Below are 20,271 nucleotides of genomic sequence, written 5' to 3'. Positions count from 1 at the left end.
CCACACTTAGCTGAGCATAATAGTAGGATGCAACCTAAATTTTATGTCTAAATGTTTATTTTTAAAATGCAGCTTTTTTTCTTCCTCCAAAGTCACCCACCAAGCTTCCATAGCAAACTGGAGATTCGAATGTGGGTGTCCCGGCTCCTGGGTCTCCCAGCTTTTACAACAGTCTAACCATTATGCCAGGAGTCCTCAACCTTTTTGAGCCTGCGGGCACTTTGGAATTCTGACACGGGTTGGTGGGTGCAGCAACAAAATGACTTCCACAGAATGGCTGCTGCAGGAGGCACAGCCAGCCACAAAATGATTGCCACAGTTTAACTTCAGTAACACAGTGCAGATCCTTGTGCTGTAGTGGCATCTGCTGCCAAAGCAACAATTTTTAAAAATCTGCACAGCCAATCAAAACCCCAATAGTCAATTAGAAGCCTTGCTGGGTAAAAGCCCTACCTGAACCTGCCCACTTTCCATAAACAGTGGGGGGGGGGCACCAGAAGAGGTGTTTTGTGGGGACCGTGGTGCCCATGGGACCCCTACACTATGCCATGCCGGCTGTGTGTTGTGTAGTTTTAGTGCTTTTAAAGACACTAATAGTATGGGATGAGTTAATATAGTAAGTGTAAGACTTAATGTCCTCTTGTCTTTCAGGGAAGAGCTTCACCTTGACCATCACAGTCTTCACAAATCCACCACAAGTAGCTACATATCACAGAGCCATCAAAATAACAGTGGATGGACCCCGAGAGCCAAGAAGTACGTATTCAGATATCACTATATCCTAATTATTTTAAAAATCACTGAAACGTATTAAAAATGTTCCCTTCTATTCCACTGTATTTGACTCAGGCATTTACTTGAGCACTGTGCAAACTGTGCAGGATCTTAGTGAGCCGTTATACATATGGCCCACCATCAAGATTCGGGAGCATATAATTTATTATAAAGTTTAAAAGTTTTAAACCAGACTTGCATATCTTTGAGCAAAACTTTCTTAATGCTTTTTATGGATAGATTCTATTGATGAGGAAAAATAGCTGAAATGCTTTCCACCTGAAGGGAAGGGACAGTATAGTATATGCAGAATTGGACAAAGGCTGTGGGATAAAAAGATACCCATACATCAAACAATCAATCAATCAATCAATCATCACCTTTACTGGCATAAAAAAGGAATAATCAGAACAGTCTAAATACATCCAGCATCAAATTTAAAAATTTCACAGTTAAGATACACGCTCCCTTATGCTTATTGCACGTTGTAAGAATTCTGCTACCCGATTGGTTAAGTCTGGGTTCAGGTTATTCAATAGATACCCATACATGTTATTCAGCATTTTCTGCTCACTTTGACTTTCAACTATTCATAGGAATTTTAATTTTAGAAACAAAATAGTCCTGTTTAAACTCCCCCCACCCCTGTGTTGGCAGACAGCAACATGAAGGGGAGGGGGGAGTCCAGAAGAGGACAACCCCTGTCTCATGTGAGTTTCCAACTTAAGAAAACAGTAATAACTGAAGATGGCACTTAAAGCAGACAGATGGAATTTATTCCACTAAGGCAAGATTGTTCACAGTCATGCTTGCCAATTTCTTCATTTTTATCAATTAAGAATGAGTAAATAATAAATGGTATCTCCAGGGATATTTCCAGAAAATATATCTGAGCACAGAGGCTGGAGGAAAGGAAAGCCCTGGAAGCCACCCTGTTGTAGGGCTTATGCAGTATGTTCCATTATTACCCAAGGCAATAATTAACCTTTATGTAGAATGTTCATATTAGTATTGATATGTCCTCCTGCAAATTGAGGTTTGCGGTTTTCTTCTTTTATTCCCCCCCCCCCCACACACACACACACACATTTGGCAGAGGCAGTAGCTTAAGAGTAGTCAAAACGGGGAGAGCAAAGATACACCCAAGGGCCTGAAGTTTGGATTATCAAGTTCCAGATCAATTCAGTGTGAAACCTTGGCATCATTAGCTTTAATGCAACTGTGCCACCGACTTAAATTGAACAAAGAAAACTTGATGTTATTATTTTATGTACTTGTTGTTTTTATTTTACTGTTTCATTTTCAATCCTGGAAGCTTAGACCAGGTTCTCAATTGCTGTAAATTAACATGCCTTTCTCTTCATACCGAAAAGTAGTGCTGTTATAATCAAGCTCTTTAATGCGCTTTTTAATTTTGGTGAAAGCTTCAGTTTTCCCAAGATCTAATAACATATCCTGGGAGAAGCCCAACAACGACAGTTTCTCATCTAAGATTTTTTACCATGAGGATTTAAAAGGGTCATGCTTCAGAGAAGCTAGTAGCCCCTCAGTGGTAAAGCGCAGCTTAAGTTGTAGCTTAAAGACTACCAACCATGCCCTAGCTTCGAGTGACATTTGGCCAAACTTGGAGCGAAGGGTAACGCCAGCAACACATCGAGGGGCATTTAAGAGTTTTCATAAAAACTGAAGCAATGGATGATCTGTAGATTCATTGACAACAGTTATCCAAATGGCAACACCAAAAAGAATAATTGGAATAATATTTAGAATGAAAACCTGCATAGCCCCTGGAATATATTTGCCACCTTTGGTATGGAAAAAGTTGACAATAGCACCAACCCCAGGTTTAATTTTGTTGGGCACTGCTTTTGGTGGGCATTCCAATTTAGGTTATGGGGGAAAAGAATGCCAAGATGAACAAACTCCTTGACTTGGTCAACCACAAAGCCGTCTAATACCCAGTGAAAAAGAGGCATTTTTCTCCTTTTAGAGAAGATCATAATCTTAGATTTGTGATGGCTTATTTTAAGATCTTCCCTAGAGCAGTACTCAGAAAAGGTTTGTAAGGATCTTTTCAAACCAATTCTTGTGCAGGACAAGAGAACTGCATCATCGGCATAGAGTAGAATTGGAGTGAGACAACGTTTAAGCTTTGGGGGATGACAAGACTCTGAGAAACTGGTTGCCATATCGTTCAGATATAGATTAAACAAGAGAGGAGCAAGGAGGCAACCTTGTCTAACTCCCTTGGCCAGTTCAAAGGGCTCAGTTAGTTCTCCTTGGTCGCCACAGCGAACCTGAGCTGTGAGGTCAGTATGAAATTGTTGAATGAGCCATAGTAACTTCCTATCCATAGTAGAATTTGATAGTTTCAACCAAAGCCTCTCCCTCAGGATGGCATCAAAGGCTCTCTTAAGATCCATAAAACCCGCATAAAGGGTGCCATTTTGGGGGGAGGAATATTTTTCGGCTAAGTGAGAGAGCACTAAACAATGGTCCGTAACAGACCAACCCCTTCTGAATCTGTTCCCAACCAAGGATGTCATTACTCTCAACCCAATCCAACAGCCTCTTAAATAAGTAGGAGGAATACATTTTGCCTAAGCAAGACAAAAGGCTGATTGGGCGATAACAGCTTGGGTCAGAGTGCTGACCCTTTTTGAAGATTGGGACGACTATTGCATGTCTCCAAGATTTTGGGATGGTTACTTTAATGTGCGATGAAGCCAGGTCCCAGCAGGGAGATCCAACCCATGCATAAAAGACCACACTATCTCAGTGATTGAAGGGGGGGGGTATTTTTAAACAATCACTTCAGCTTGATAAAAGTGGTGGTGATCTTGAAAAGTATACCTTGAACTGGGAGGATACTTGGGTGGACAGAGTCGGGGGCAGGCCACTAGCCACCGGTGATTTTACTTTTTAAGCAGAAATATTTATACTCTAAAAATAAGCTTTTATTATTTAATGGAAGCTGTCATGTTACAGATGAAAAGACCAGTTTTTGCAGGATTCTTAGGAAGGGCAAATCATCAGTCTGAGTGGGGTGGTGCATCCATTGGCTCATGTTTAACTGTAGCCTTGAATGTAGGATTCCTCCCGATACAGTTTAATTTAAAGTATGGTTGTGTTTTACAGTATTCTTTTCTGGTGGAAAGAGGGAAGGACAAAAGAGGATTGTTAATTCACTCTTGTACTAAAATTACCAGCAGTCAACTCCTGTGTGTGTGTGTGTGTGTAAAGTGCCATCAAGTCGCAGCCGACTTATGCGACCCCTTTTTTGGGGTTTTCATGGCGAGAGGTGGTTTGCCAGTGCCTTCCTCTGCACGGCAACCCTGGGATTCCTTGGTGGTCTCCCATCCAAATACGAACCAGGGCCGTGTCCGCACTTGCCATTTGCGGCGCCGGCTTCCGCGGGCTTTCCTTGCATGTTCCAACTGCAACTCACCCGAAGGATTCCAAGGGCGTCTCCAGAGCGCAATTTCGCCGCATTAAGCGTATCCGCTTATATGGCAAATAAAAAAAATAAAACGCCCTCCACACCCGGTGCCTTACAGTGGAAACATGCAAACTGTGTTTGATCCTCTTGCTGGTGCCAGCCCACTTCCTGCTGCCAGCCAACCCCCGCATTCCCCCCGCCTCCCTTACTCACGCTGGACCAATCGCCGTCCTTGCTTGGAGCGCCGACTGGGCATGCGTGGAGCGTGCCGGTCTGGGGATTTTCAAGTGCAGCGGAGAAAAGGAGGCGCGGTGGGAACAGGAATTTAAAGGCGTTGTGGATACTTGTGTACTGGATGCGTGTAATTTGCAAGGTAAGTTACTAGTGCGTTAACGGGCCAGGGCTGACCCTGCTTAGCTTCTGAGATCTGAAGAGATCGGGCTAGCCTGGGCCATCCAGGTCAGGGCAGTCAACTCCTAGTCATCTATTATTTTCTCAACCTCACTGAAACTGGTACATATTAATTCATTATAAGATACGTTTTGCTGGAGGCAGTGCTAGAATAACTGAAAATATTATTTTCCATTGCTGTGAATTTATAATTCATAAATGGAATTGACCTTTTATGAGCATACTCTTTGAGAAAAATCATTACCTAGATGAGGAAAGCAAGGATTTCTAAATTAGCTATTTCCTTTAAGGCTACATCACTTATAGTATCTCTCTTCTTACAAAAATTCATCTTCTTTCTTCTAATTGCATGTTTGAAGCTGCATCCTAAGAACGCTTTCCTAGGAGAAATTCCTGTTGAATAAAATGGAACTTATTTCAGAGTAGACCTGTTGAAGATTTTCCCTACATATAGCTTTAGTTTTTATAATTCTAAACTTACTTGCCTTGACCCATTAAATTTGTTCATGGAAGTTGACTCATGAACCAGTTTCCACTCATAGATTTTTTCCCCCTATCAGGACTGGAAAGGATTGCTGGCGGGATTGAGGGGGGGGGGAGAGAAATTTTGCATTAATCATTTAGAGCACAATCCTTAACAGGTCTACACAGAAGTTAGTCCCATTTTATTCAGTGGGGCTTATTCCCAGGAAGAGTTTATTGCAGCCAGTGCGCTGAATTGGTCATCATTGGTGTTGTTTCTTTTTAAGCACATGTGCGGGGGGGGGGGGGGAGAATGATCCCTGGATTGGGACCATTACAACTACAGTTAGTGATCTGAACCAAGTACAAATAAGCAAGTATTTACTACACTAGTTTTAATATACTCCATGGCATCCTTTCCAAAGAGCAGGAAATAATAAAATAGAGAACAACAAGTAGAAACAGGTGCCAAAGAGTGCACAGTAAACTGCTGTGATCCTATTTATAAGTTTTTGTAAGTAAATTGTATTTTTATCATTGTGGTTTATTTCCACGTAGATGCATGTAGGCTTATATAAGGAGAGGCTGCCCTTCAGGTAAGAAGATTTCAGGTCATAATAAAATAAATAAAACAGCATCTTAAATTGAGCGAGGAAACAAAAAGGCAGCCACTACAGCCATTCTAAAAGTGACCTGATATGCTGATAAAGACAAATCTTACTCAAAACATGTACTGTCATATTTTGAACTAATTAGTTTCCAGGTTTCTTTAAGGACATCGACGGGCCTGTACATGTGCTGTCTTGAGCAAGGGGACCTTGCGGGCTCTGCAAGATCTCAGTCCTTCACGGCTTAGTGTGCTACCAACTGTTTTCATGGTGACTATGGTCCCAGCTGCCCTGAGATCATTGACAAGTTCCCCCCATGTAGTTCTGGGCTGCTTCATCACCGTTCTCATGATCATTGCAACTCCACAAGATGAGATCTTGCATCGAGCCCCAGACCGAGGGAGGTTGACAGGGTTAGGATTAGGGTTGTCACCTTCTCACCAAGCTGCTTGGCAATAGTCTTGTAGCCCAGTCCAGCCTTGTGCAGGTCTACAATCTTGTCCCTGACATCCTTGGACAGCTCTTTGGTCTTGGTCATGGTAGCTAGTTTGGAATCTGATGGATTGATTGCTTCTGTCGACAGCAGAACCCTAACCCTAACCTGGCTGGTTGATAGGGGATCAAATACTTATTTCACTCATTATAATGCACATCAATCTCTGACTTTTGTCTTCTGGGTTTCTGGGGTTTTTCCTGTTGTTATTCTGTCTCTCACAGCTACAATAAACCTACCATTAAAATTATGGACTGGTCATTTCTTCGTCAGAGGGCAAACGGGCAAATTTAGCAGGGGATCAAATACTTTTTTCCCTCACTGTACTAGCTATTTTTTCCCTCACTGTACTGCTATTACAACTGATCTCCAGCCGATAAAAGTTCAGTTCACCTGGAGAAAATGGCTGCTTTGGCAATTGGACTCTATGGCATTGAAGTCCCTTCCCAACCCTCGCCCTCCTCAGGCTCACCCTAAAAAATCTCCTGGCAGTGGTGAAGAGGGATCTGGCAACCCTAGTGTCATCCAATCCAAAGGTAGTAAAGTGAATCCCATAGATTTTCAGCCTTCTCAACGAGCATAACCCCCATTTTATCTGGATTTAGTTTCAGTTCTTTCCCCTTTAGCCATTTTAACAGGATATCTAGGCAATTGCCTAGTGCCCTCTGGAATTTTCCTTAAAGAAAGACAGAGTTGGGTGTCATCAGCATATTGATGACATCCTACCCCAAGCTCCAAACGATCATGTTCAAACTTTTAACATGACAGCACTGGTGAAAATATCAAAAGCAGTTCAATTTCCTGATCTTGAGGGGGGCAGTAGTTCTCACATGCATCCAATCACTTTTAAAAATTATTACATGTTGGGTATATGAAGGATGTCCTGACGATGCCCCAGACTAGCCAGATCATCAGATCTCAGAAGCTAAGCAGCGTTGGCCCTGGTTATTTTTTGAATGGGAGCCCACCAAGGAATTCTTATTTCATTCAAAACCCTATCATTATTTTTCTGCCCCCTTTGCAAATTTGTCATGACCCCCAAAATTATTCCATCCTATATACTCAGTGTCCTGAAGTAATATTTTTTATTTTACATCTGAAATGACACAGTAGACTATCAGCCCATTCCTGAGCTTTCGGCAGCCGGAAGCGTTTCATTTTCCTGTCCCCGTTGAACAGGGACAGGAAGCTGCCTACAGGCAGCTCCGCCCCCCGGCAAGCCCCAAGAACACCCCCTGGGACGCCCCCTGGAATGCTAGCTTGGGCCTTTACGCTGGTGGGACACCGGCGGAAGGCCCAGCTGGCGTCTCGGGGTAGCGCTGCTGCGGCAGCACCAGGAGACCGTCATCCAGGCCTCCCCACTGGCATTGGGGCCACTTGCAACGGCGTAAGTAGCCCGGGCGCCAGGGGCCCCAGTGTCGGCACAGCCCTTTTCTGGTCTCCTGGGGACTTTTGTCCTCAGAAGTCAGGAATGGGCTGAAAATCATGGTAATAGTCTTGTATCTAGGAACAAGCCCCCACAGGCATCAGTTAGCCCATCCTTACCCAATGCTTGGCATCTGGATTCATTTTTCAGCATGCAGAAGATGTCATCAACCACCAATCAGCCTGTTTTTAAAGTGTTGATCAGCAGATTGTGTATAGTTATTGAAAATGAGTTGATATTGGTTGCCGAGAGCTGAGAAAATGAATCCCTTGCCATGAGAAGATCTGTTGTGTTGGGAGGGATGGGGATTCGTTACAAGATTTTTGACTTTTAAACTATCGTTTAGAAAAGGAAGGAAAAGGCAAGCACGGCTATGGATGACATTTGGGGGTGAAACCAGATATTTTCCACCATATGTATTATCTCTAAAATTCGGCAGCAAGCTGTTTGAACTTCTAAAGTATCGCCCATGAAGTGTGGGCCCTGCTCTGGAAAGTGGAAATTGCCCTGAAATTGCCCCTCCCGTTATGTGTAGGTTGCTTTGTGTAGCACCACAGATCAGAACAGAAATTGTGTCCCTGTGCTCAGTGCCTCTCTTGCTGGCAGCCAGTGAGTAAACAGCCTGACTCAAAAGCAAAGTGGTTGAAGATGAGAACTTGAGAAAAGGGAACTTTGTGATAGCAAAAGTGGAGATACAAGAGTAGGTGGGAAAAACTTGCTCTGAAGTGAGAGCAGACATCATCTTGTCACCTTTTTCTAACTTTTTTCCCCTCCAGTTTGCATCTATCACTTTATCCTTTCCTTATGACTCTTATGAAAATCACCACTTTATGTATGCGGGAGGGGAATCACTGCTACAGAAATGGAAATTTTGCTTTCCTGTCTGTAGATTAGGGCATGTTTGCACAAGAATTTTTGCATTGCTAGTTTGCCACCTTAGTGAAGGACATAGTGAAGTATCAAAAAGGAAGTGTCATGGTAGCTTCCTTGTGTGTATAGTGCCAGATTCTTCTTTGTGATCTTGTTGGAATCTGTGTACTAATTAAAGCCACATCTGCAATCCAATATGAATTTGGCAGGGCTGATAGTTTATCATATGAGTACAGTTTTCAGGGCCCGGAGGGGAGTTGGCAAGCTGTGACAAACTACGGTAGTGGAGAATCCTGAGGTCCCTAGTTTTTATTTCCCCCCCCCTTTATTTATTTTTAAAAAAGCAGCTTTATAGTCTCTGCTGCCAAAGGAATGAGTATAAAAACATGTAGGCAGCAACTATAAAAGGTTCCAGTGTAAGACCTGGAGGTTCTGTTCACTGTGTGGATACCTGCTTTCCTCAGTCCCCAAGACTTTTTGTTTTTTTGCAAACAACCCAAATAACATTCTGAGGATGACAAAAAGGCAAATAGTAGACATAATGAGAAGATCCAGATTGTATATAAACTTGGCATAATTTATTTTCAGTAAATTCTTTGCTTCGTAAAATTTGTCCTGTTTTTGTCTAAACTGGCAGGCTTGAGCACAAAAATGACAGTTGTTTTGTCAGAAGAAGAGTAGTAATAAAAACCCTACTGCCATTCATTTGTGGCCAATGCTTTGAATGCAGGCATTCTTGCCTCTCTAATCCCCTGCTGATGCCTGACATGGCTTTGAATCCTGTTTTTTAAGATATATAGCTCAATCCATCCTAAGGACAAGGGGTGGGTAGGGGCACCACAGACCAGAACAGAAATAGTGTCTCCGTGTGTTCAGTGCTAATTATTCAACAACTAGGCAACTAACGCCCATTTAAATTACGTTAATGTGTATATTTTTATCTATATCCAACTTCTCTCCCCAATGGGGTAACAAAATAGCTTACAATATTGTGAAATAGTCTGAGAGCACAGCTGGCCCAAGGTCATCCAGCAAGCTGTATGGCTGAGTGAGAGTTTGACCCTGATTATCCTGGAGCCTAGTCCAGCACTTTAACCACTACACCAGGCTGCCTGTCTTGCACCCTTTCTGTATAGGTTCAGGCTTTGGTGAGTCTTTAGGAAAAGAGAATTTCAAGTTGTGGAGCATTTGCCAAAGAAGTGTGTCTGCTGTGCTGTCCTAGGCTGGTTTGACACACAGTTGATGTGCTTAAGGGAACATTCCCAGTTATCTTAGTGGTCAGGGCTAGTACATGGTGATAGAAGTGCTCTCTTGAGTCTGTGATGGGCCCAGGTTGCTCAAAGCTTTAAAGGTTCTCAGCAGTATCCTGAGTTGAGCACTGTGGGGCATTTTTCACAGTAGATTTTGCTTCTAGTTTTGGTTTTTCATGGGAATTCTGTATTAGACAACAGTTTGGTCTGTCCCTTTTGCAGGAGGCCTCCCCTTCCAACAGGCTCATTGTTTATGCCTGCCCCCAGCTCTGCCCCAACTCCGCCGAGCAGATTACCTTGTGCGGTTCACCAGCCCTAGCGCAAAAAACAACCACCAGTCCCTCTGGTCTCCTCCATTTTTCTTCCACCCTTGCTCTGTTCTGCTTTTGGAACAGTCAGATTCCAAATTGGGGGGGGGGGGTCAAGGAAGCGATTTCCTCAAAGCTTCCCTCTATTTTCTATAGGTGTGGAACCCATTGCCCTTTAATGATAGGATTGGGGGGGGGGCAGGAATTGCATCCATGTGCCCAGAGAAGTGTTTAGCTGAAAGTGGGAATGTCGGGGGGGAGAGGAAAGAAGGCCCCTGGCTTGCGCGCCGGCCATGACCCGGCCACAGTGCATCGAGAGAGAGGAGGGAGACCCAGAGCAGGCTGGCCGCCCCTCTTCAGAAGAGTGATGAGAGGGAGTTTTGCCTTGGGTTTTCCGCTCTCAGGATGCACATTTTTCCCATCCGATTTCTCAAAAATCCCCCCTCCCCGCTGGGGTAGAGGGGCCAACAGCCCCTTCCCGTGAACATCCCCCCCTCGGGTCCAGCTGCCCTAGACCGAGCTGCCACCACCACCACCCCCAGCGCGCGAGGAGCACATGGCGTGGCCCCGCCGGTCTCCCCCTGGAGCCGTCCGTCCGACGTCCCCCTGGGCTTGGAGGTTTGGGCCCAGCTCCAAGGCCCATCCTGGGCAAGGGGCGGGGAAGGCATGCCGCCTGCCCGCCCGCCAGCCTCCGGGACGGAGGGAGAGAAGTGCCAGGGCTCTAGGCAGGCAGGCAGCAAAAGGGACGATATTCTTGTCCGAGCACGAAACTCCCCCAGCCAATCACTGTTCTTGGGGGAGGAGAAAGGAGACGTCACGGGGAGGGACAGCGGAACCGAAGCAAACATTTTTTCATGGGCATCCGAGCAACAAAATGCGGTTCTACTGGAAAGTACGGCTCAGAAGTGGTTTAGTTTGCCACTGACATAACACCGCTTTTATACCTCTATCAGGGAAAAGCCGGATCTGCAGTGAATAACCAAAATTTGACTCCGACGCAAATCAGCGTCGAAACAGCAGCAAATCTCCGTGAAAATTTCCCCTGTGAGTTGAACAGTATCCTGAGTTGAATTCAGGAGATCTAATCTAATTTGGTCTTTAAGGGCGAAAACGCACGGTCGCTTTAGCCTCCTTTATTCCCTGTTTCAGCCAGGATTCAGCCAGGATCAAACCCATGCGTTTTGCCGAATGTGCGTTCGATCCTGGCTGAATCCTGGCTGAAACAGGGAATAAAGGAGGCTAAAGCGACCGTGCATTTTCGCCCTACAAACTGGCTAGAAACTGTAAGATAATATTTCTCAACCGACATAACCCAAAAGGTAACAGACAATAATACCAGCTTAACAGAAATTAGCATATGGTTTGATTTTTGCCTCCTCCTGCCCACATGTGGCATTCTGTGCTGCTTTTTGTTACCTGCTGAACCTATCTTTGCAATCTAGCCGCCAACAGTTTTGGTTGACCACACCACTTCGCTGTTGAAAGTTAATACTGTTTGACTCATTCTGTGCTGTTCACGTGAAGCCAAAGAAAACAAGGCAAAGAATAACCTGCCTGTCTGCAGTTTGGAAACTTCTCTGATGATCTGCTTTCAAAATACTGTACAGTACCTTACTATATCTCTTTGCAGCTGCAAAGGGGGGGGGAGGAAGCAAATAGCATAACATACATAAGATTAAGCAGAACCATTAGGAACATAAGAGTTCTCAGCAAACTGGAACCCTGTTTGTACGTAACAAAGTGTTTTTACAGTGGAGAGACTGTTAAGTGAGTTAAAAGAGAAAATGCTGAGCTGCTCTAGCCTCTAAATATAAAAATGTTTCTTTCAAAGCAACATCAAATAATAGTCTGAATACAAGAAGAAGGGTTATTTTGGTCCATGTTTTAAGGATAAATATTCAATGTAGGAAAATCCATTTTTCTTTCTACCATGCCATTTGTTAAGCAAAGTTTTGATGACTCAGGGCATAAGCAGGGGAATAGAGGCCCTTTTCAGCCATGGAGTGCCTGTTTGGTTAATGACTGGGTTCAACTCTCCCAAGGCTGTTTTCATTTCCAAAGAGCTCATAATAGTTCTGAGCGATAGACCCTCCAAAAATACAGCATGATGACCAGCAACAATGGACACAATCCAGAGATTGTCTTCTGAATGTAGGGAGAAGCTTCTACATCTGGGACAGCTATTTACCAGCATTTCATGCAAGATTGTTGTGCAGGGAAAAATCAAGATGTATTCACAGAACTTTGTCCACCTGCAGAAGTCTTTTGGTGCATACGTACATAGAATGAGGAAAGCTTGTGCACTGAAATATTTCTGTGCTTGTGCAGAGAAATGCACCGAAAGTATTTTTTAAAGAAAACTTTTGCTCATAGTCAAAGTGTAGACATCAAACAGTGTGACATCTTTAGTTCAGTGGTACACACTCCATGGCTTGCAAAGAGCCACATTTGCAATTACTATCAACCAAAAGAGCCACATGACTATTGTATGCCCAGTGCATCACCCCACCACACATACAATAAGATATAAATATTAACATTAAAACTATAACCTTTTAAATTATCAGAGTACTTCTGAGCGTGTAGGCGTGTTTCTCCTTAACCCTGTTGAACCTTAGTCAGCCCTTGGATATCTGGGGTGAGGGGATGGGCTTGGCCAGTCAAACATGACACAAAGCAGGATGCAAGCTTTCAAATTCTCCAGAACTCTTTATTGGGCTGCACATTGGAGTACCCTTCAAGTTGAATTCTAGGGTGCAGAAAAGGCGCTCTGCCTGAGAGACACTTGTCTCTTCCAAAACCAGAGATCCCCACTAAAGGGCCTCCAGTATCGATCCCAACTGACAAACAACTTCATGGGAGAGGAGATGAATCCTTCAGCACCTTGTACACAAGAAGTACGCAAGCTGTGTTGCTCAGTACAGCAGCCAACTATTCCCAAACAGCGTGACTACAGAACTGCGACTGATTTCTGAGAAGCCTCTGGTCATTAGCCTGATGGCAGGGGGAATGGGGACAGGGCAGTGCTACAGAGCAGATTAATTTCATAACCAACTTTGGGGCTTACAGTAAGGAGATAGTTTTGCATAAAGAGCGACATGAAGCTTCTTGTTAAAATGATAAAGCATCTCAGCAGTAATTATGCAGCATATTTTGATTTAAAAGCACTGCAAGTAAGATACCTCCACCCCATCCACCCAAATATTTATCTTATTTAAGTGGCAAGTTTGGTCTAGTTGGCACAATACAGGGCATGGATGTGAGAAATATTGCTTAACCCACCAGCTCTTCCTGCATCCGTTTTACATCTCTTTAGGGGGGGAAAGATAATAATGACCTCCTTTGTAGAAAAATGGTGAGGATGAATAAATTAAAACTGAAAAAGTATTTGCTTTGTATGTGGAAAAGGCTATAGCTATACAAATAATCTACCATTAAGGGCTGATTCTCCTGTTTAAAACCTCCTACACAGAAATGCCTACCACAATGGAAATGAAATGTGGATTGTCTGTTATTGTGCTGCATTTACAGGGCTGGGGATTTTGCTCCGAGTGGACAGTGGGAAGTCCCTGCTTTGTTCTGGAGCATTCACATGATGTTGTGCCCAATCCTGGCTCGACATGTGTGGCTCCCATATTCTTTCCTGATAAACCAGATGATAGGGCAAAACCTCCCCCCTTAAATATAGCTAAACAGGAACCCTCAGGCTGGCTGCAGGAGAAACAAGCATCTGAACCTTCTTCCTGCAGCCCATCCTGGTAGGGGGACAGAGTTACTCTACACCTTTAAAATGGTGAAGCTAAGGTTAATATCCCCCCCCATTAGCCCTTCATCAGGCTTCCCCCCCCCCCACCCATCACAGCTGAATTGCAGTGCAGCTTTATACTGTTGCTCAACTGGGCAGAGGAAAGCGGGGAGGGGGATGCCACAGGGGCCGTAAAGTGATGGTTGTCTTGTTGGCACTTCTGCACAGATGCAACAGAGGAAAAGGGGCAGGGAGCAGTGTGGGAAGATGGGGATGTGTTGCTGTTTTTACCACCTGCTTCCACACCATTCACTGCTGCCGCTTCCATTTTTGTGCCCTCCATGCGGAAGCAGCTTTCATTTTTCTGGGACAAGTACAACTTTGTAGTGTGTATCCCAACCCCAAATAATTCCCTCCCATACATGCAGTGTCATGAGTCAAGAAAGAAAGATCACTGTATCTAATACTAAACAGATCGGTCCTTATATGGATCACAAAAGCTGCACAATGGGGAGCTTTCCAGGTATGCAGGCCTAGTATGTTCCAGGAGAAATGGTATGTTGAGAGCAGTGTCAGTTAAAGGGGGATAGGGCAGGGGGAGAAATCAGCCTACTCAAGCCCCGCTGAGCGCTTATGTTGGATGTAAATACACTCTCCTCTGTGACCAGATTTATTATCACAAAGTAGAGACGATCCCACACTTATACAATCTTGAAGGGAGAAATTATGTGATGCGGCATTTCTGAATTGCCCCCCTGCAGTTCCTTGCCATTTTATTTCTGAAGTGATGTAAATGGACTACACTGTGGCAATGGGCTCACAGTCCAGGCCACCCGCACTCGTATTCTTGTGCTCTGTGTACTCACTGGCAGCAGCCAGTTACTATTTCCCAGTGTGTTTGCCCTGGGATGCAGTTCTCCTATACATTTCAATTGATTTTAGGTTAATTACACAGCAGAGAAGAACAGTTTTCAAGGACACATTGAAAATTGCCCGACAGAGAACCCAAAGGGAAGGCACTGCACAGATGTGCTAAATGGAATGCATGATTTTTTTTTCCAAATTGAATTTCTGAGTGCAACTATTTGGTGTGACGGTAGACTTAGCAGTCATCACCCTCGAACCTGGCCCCATGGTGTCCAGGCCATGAGGATGAAAATAATCTCTATGTTCAAGACCTTTTACATATGTACACAGCTTGCGTGACTCAGAGTGTTTGCATTCAAGTCAAGTGTCTTGAATCCAAGTTCAGATTTGCATTGCTGACAAATGAAAGAAGGACTTTTGCATTTGAACTCCAAAAATATCAGATGAAACTTTTTTAAAAAGCAGCAGGAGAGAAGCAGGGTGGGCTAATGGGTGTAACGATAAAATCACTTCTAGATACCCTGTTTTCCCCCCTTTCATTCCTGTGATAATTTATAGCTCAGTGTGGAATCTGAGATGCACTCAGTTGTGCCCAAAGGGCCTGGCAGCAGGAAGCCGAGAGACTCCAATCTGGAACTGCAACACAACTTATAAAATTTAATTTTAGCAGCTAGTAGGCACGGCTTTTAAGTGTACATTTTCCTCTTAGACTGTTTTGTTTTTTAGTCCTCTGTCTTCATGAAAATGTGTAGGGCTGTGTGAAAGAATGTTCTACAGAGGAAGAGGACATGCTTAACTTTTCAGACAGGATTATCTTTTCATTTGATGATCTGCCTCAGGTGAAAAATAAATGGCAATTATGTGTTCAGATTCTATTTAAAAGCCTGAGGGGGGGAAAAAGAGTGAGATGTGGTGGCTTTTCAGTGAGTTTGCTGCACATCAGACGTTCCAGTCTTGTGATGTCTTTGGAGAAAAGTTCTGTAGGAAAAGAACTTCTCCCCAATGAAGACCTCCCCATTAGTTTAGTGACTATGTGTGTGCGTATGCCGTCAAGTCACAGCTGGCTTATGGCAACCCCGTAGGGTTTTCAACGCAAGAGACATTCAGAGGTGGTTTGCCATTGCCTGCCTCCACGTGGCCTGAGAGAACTGGGACTAGCACAGGTCACCCAGCAGGCTTCATATGGAGGACTGGGAATCGAACCCAGTTCTCCAGATTAGAGTCCCACTGCTCTTAACTGCTACACCATGCTGGTTCCCTTAGCGACTGCAGCAGTGTTGAAAAGAAATAGGAAAGATTGGGCTGGGAAGTACAGTAGCTTTCGTTGATGTAAGAGAAGGTCATAGGAATTGGTGGAGAGAAAACTGACAAAATAAGGCTAGAAGAACATGTTCATGCCCTGCCCTTCAGGAGCCAGAACACCTCTGGTGTTATCTGATGTGTTTTCACACCATATTGTCACAAGTAGTGGATTGTCTCAGATCTAGCTCCTGAGCATTACTAGGATATTGCTCTACTGGCTTGAAAAAGTGATGGGTCACCAGGAAAGTAAAAATGTTGAGAAACAAAGATGAAAATAAATATGCTGCTCAGAGTATAAAGGAAAAAGTTGGATCCATTGTTGTAGCTGTTTTCCTCACATCACCATACTCACAGAGGAACCTCTTCCAGAGGCAGCAAGTAGCCCCTCTGAGGTTGAGAGTTCAGGGTTGGCAACTAGTCCAGCTCCACTATAATTTTTATTAGCATAGGAAGACAAACTCAGGTGCTTTTACCTTTTGCTTTGCTCCTAAACTATAGGATGCTGAAGTGTGGGAGTCTTTCAACTTAGATGGTTGTAGCAATTCAGTTTGCAGGCTAACAATCCAAACTTGAGACTAGACGTGACAGGCAGCGCATTCAGCGTGGGTTACCAACAACCCTGCATTACATTTAGCGAAAGAGCTGCAAACATGGATGGTTGGTCCTTCCACTTTCATTTTACAAGAGCCTTCAGATCTGTTTTGCCAAGTTAGACTCCCTGAGTGAGTCTTTATTTCTTGACACTATAATAGTGAAGAATGTGAACAAAACATAGCTACATGTAGTTTGTGGTAAGACTCTGCTTGCAGTCCGAGATTGCCAGCTCCTTGGCTGTTGCTAAGCTCCTTGGTCTTTGACCTACGGAGTCCCACAAAGTTCCATATGTGAATGACACTCACCTCTATCTCACACTGGTTTTTAATTTGTTTTATAATGTTTTTAGTTGTTAGCCACCTTTGGGGCCCTGGTTGGGATGGAAGGCAGGATATAAATACTCTAAATAAAATAAAGAAACAAAGAATGTACTTCCCACTGAACTAAGTGGTATTTTCATTGGATTGAGGATTTCCTGTTCCTCGTCAATACAGAATATTTGTTGACTTTCTGTAATGGGCTGTGTACCTATCAATACATTGAGGAATGTCAATGAGAGATTTTCTCATCTTCTCCCCTCACCCCCGCAATAGGACACCGTCAGAAACTAGATGAGCAGACAAAGCCTGGGAGTTTGTCCTTTTCAGAGCGTCTGAGTGAACTGGAGCAGTTGCGTCGTACCGCTATAAGGGCCAGCCCACACCACCCAGCCCCCACACCTAACCCAAGAGCTTCCTTGAACCACACCACTGCTTTTAACCCTCAGCCTCAAAGCCAGATTCAGGGTAAGTACCTGTTCCCCATTCCAAATAAAAGCAAATATCAGGAAACTGTGAGGATAGTCTGGACGGAAAACATAGATCAGGGCCAGCATCAGCGTTCTCTGAGGTGGGGCAGCAGAAGGGCCCAGGGCTTCTGGCAGGGCCCACTGCAGTCAACCCCACCACTTACGTGCTAGTTCTCCACTGTGCTCCCAGCTACACTCACTGCCCAGTGCCACTGGGGAAAGGGCTTCCAGCAGGGGTGAGCGTGGGCAGTGGGAGAGCTCACAAGCAGACAGGGGAAGGACACACGGGTCGGTGGGAGGCAGGTGGGTGGGGTAACGGAAGGAGTTCATGCATGGGGTGGCTGGTGGTGGGTCGAAGAGGGGAGAGGAACCCTCAAAACCAGGAACCGATCCTGGTATGGATGAAATGCCTGAATCTGTTTAGGCAGTAGTAAATAACTCAGTGAATTACAGCCCAGTCCTAAGACTTGCTTTGTTAAGTATAAAGTGTGTTTAAATTGGGCTGTGTCAACATACACCCAGTATTTAAAAAGGACACCATGGACCACTGCCATTTGTGGTAACAAATGCATATTCTTATTGGACAGCTTTTTGACTTAAATTGCTCCTCTGTCCCATATTGCTTCTTGGGTACACGTTGAGAGGAAGACAGCAGCATATAGCAGAGGTAGGCGATAGCTCAGGTCTGCCTGTAGGCCTGTGGCTGTCGAGTTCATAGAGAAGTGTGTCACAAAATCCCTGCTGCCGTTGATGCTCACACATCATGCCACAGGTTGGCTGACTGTAGTTTAAAACTGAATTTTTTAATTTTAGAACAATTTCTCATTTGTTTGAACTGTAGAATACAGACCTGACAAGTGAACAGTGCTTTACAGTGCCATCCTAAGCCAAAGTACACCCTTCTAAGCCATTTGGCTTAAGTGGGTTTAGATGGGTGTGACTCTGTTTAGGATCACGCTGTTAATGCAATTGAATGTAGGTCCTTAACTCAGATAAGTGTGTGTTTTAAACCCTGAGCATGGGGGGCTGCTGAGGGGGTCCATTTATTTATTTGTTTAGAAAATTTATATGCTGCCAGTCCAGAGACCTAAAGCAGGCAGCTCACAAGTTAAACAGCACAAAAATAAGCCATAAAGACCTTTGCATAAAAGTTATGTAAAACAATGGGTTTGGAACAAAGAAATGATGGGCAAGCATTCCTCCAATGGATTCTTAGCTCCATATTCCCTTCTCTTAACGTTCCCCTCCCTTCTTTTCCCTGGAATATGTTATTAGCCCCACAGTCTTTCACATTCAGGCTCCAGGGAAATGTGTGGAAGTTCCTGGGTAGGTGTAACTAAAAAGTTATTTAATAACTGTTCTATGTATTATAATACATTGACAACCTTAATTCTGGATGGTTGTACACTGTTCTATGTTCTTCATAAAAATACAGCTTGTCTATCCAAATGCTTTGGACAAATAATCCAAATATTAAATGTTTGGATAAACAGGTTATGACAACAAGATTACTTCCTATGTGTTGGTGGATATATGGAGAGTGTGATAAAATCCAATAATAAATTTTTGCAACAGCACTTAATAGAAATTGCTCTGTTCAGATTTCTGATAGGATTATCAACCTTCAGGTGGGGCTTGGCATTCTTCCAGAATTACAACTGATTTCCCGGCCTCAGAGATCAGTTCCCTGGAGGAAACTGTAGCTTTGGAGGGTGGACAGTATGACATCACATCCCCGCTCAAACTCTACCCTCCCCAGGCTCTGCTCCCAAATCTCTTGGAGCCCAGAGCTTTAAAGCTTAATTCATGTCTCTTAAATAGCACTGATAATCTTCACAGTCAAGTCCTCCCCTATGAAACTGATGGGATAACTTCCTGGTTTATAGCTATGCTTTTGTCTAAATATTTATACACTTGTGTACAACCTAATTAAGCATTTTAATACACAAGACTCAAAAAAACTGTAACCACTAAATTCTAAATTCCACAGAACTCCACAAAACAAATATTTATTTTCATTCTAGCTAGAAGTTTAAATAAATAATCTCTGTATAGGTGTCTATACAAAGATTATTTATATTAAATTTACTTCTAGCTAGAATGAAAATAAATATTTGTTTTGTGGAGTTTTGTATAGGTGTCTAAATCTTTGTATAGGTGTCTAAAAGAGCCCCTTGGCGCAGAGTGGTAAGCTGCAGTACTGCAGTCCAAGCTCTGCTCACGACCTGAGTTCGATCCCAACGGAAGTTGGTTTCAGGTAGCCAGCTCAAGGGTGACTCAGCCTTCCATCCTTCCGAGGTCGGTAAAATGAGTACTTGCTGGGGGTAAAGGGAAGATGACTGGGGAAGGCACTGGCAAACCACCCCGTAAACAAAGTCTGCCTAGGAAACGTCGGGATGTGACGTCACCCCATGGGTCAGGAATGATCTGGTGCTTGCGCAGAGGATCTTACCTTTACTACATTTATGGATTAAGAAGGCAATGGAGAGATGGTCATACTACTAAACTACTGTATACTTGTAGAGATTTCTTATAAAAAGCTGAAGGTTTTTTTTTTCTTTTAACTGAGTTCCTATTTTTATCAAGTATTAAATTTCAAACGGAAATCAGTTTGTGGGTTGAAAGCAAGTCCATTCAGGTTAGTGCTCATAAATTGCTATCATTGACTTCTGGGTTTCTTTCATAGATGAGAAGGAAAATACACCTGTCCATTTAAAAAGTTCAAAACCTAAGCCCTCACAGAGCAGAAAAGGATAAGCTGAGTAGCTGTTCTTTCAAGTCTGAAAAACTACTTTTTGCATGTGTCTATATGATTTTACAAGCCAATGTTTATACTGGGGGAAAATAATAATTTGCGGTGTATTGCGGTGACTTGGGAAGCTTTATAGAGGAAATGTCATAGAGCTGGAATAAATCCAGTCAGATGAGGGTTGCC

The 20,271-nt window shown here is 43.7% G+C and overlaps 1 protein-coding gene across 1 annotated transcript in view; it reads left to right on the top strand.

Moving 5' to 3' along the window:
• RUNX1 (RUNX family transcription factor 1) overlaps positions 1-20,271 on the top strand; it is a 96,568-nt gene that overhangs the window by 35,579 nt on the left and 40,718 nt on the right. The window contains exons 3-4 of the mRNA XM_056858458.1: positions 652-756; positions 17,143-17,334. Of these exons, the coding sequence (XP_056714436.1) occupies positions 652-756; positions 17,143-17,334 (297 nt within the window). The remainder of the gene's footprint in view (positions 1-651; positions 757-17,142; positions 17,335-20,271) is intronic.

This window comes from Euleptes europaea, chromosome 12, assembly GCF_029931775.1.
Source record: "Euleptes europaea isolate rEulEur1 chromosome 12, rEulEur1.hap1, whole genome shotgun sequence".
NCBI classification, from domain to species: domain Eukaryota; kingdom Metazoa; phylum Chordata; class Lepidosauria; order Squamata; family Sphaerodactylidae; genus Euleptes; species Euleptes europaea.
Note: the sequence above shows the minus strand (reverse complement) of the source record. Positions and strands in the feature narration are given on the sequence as shown.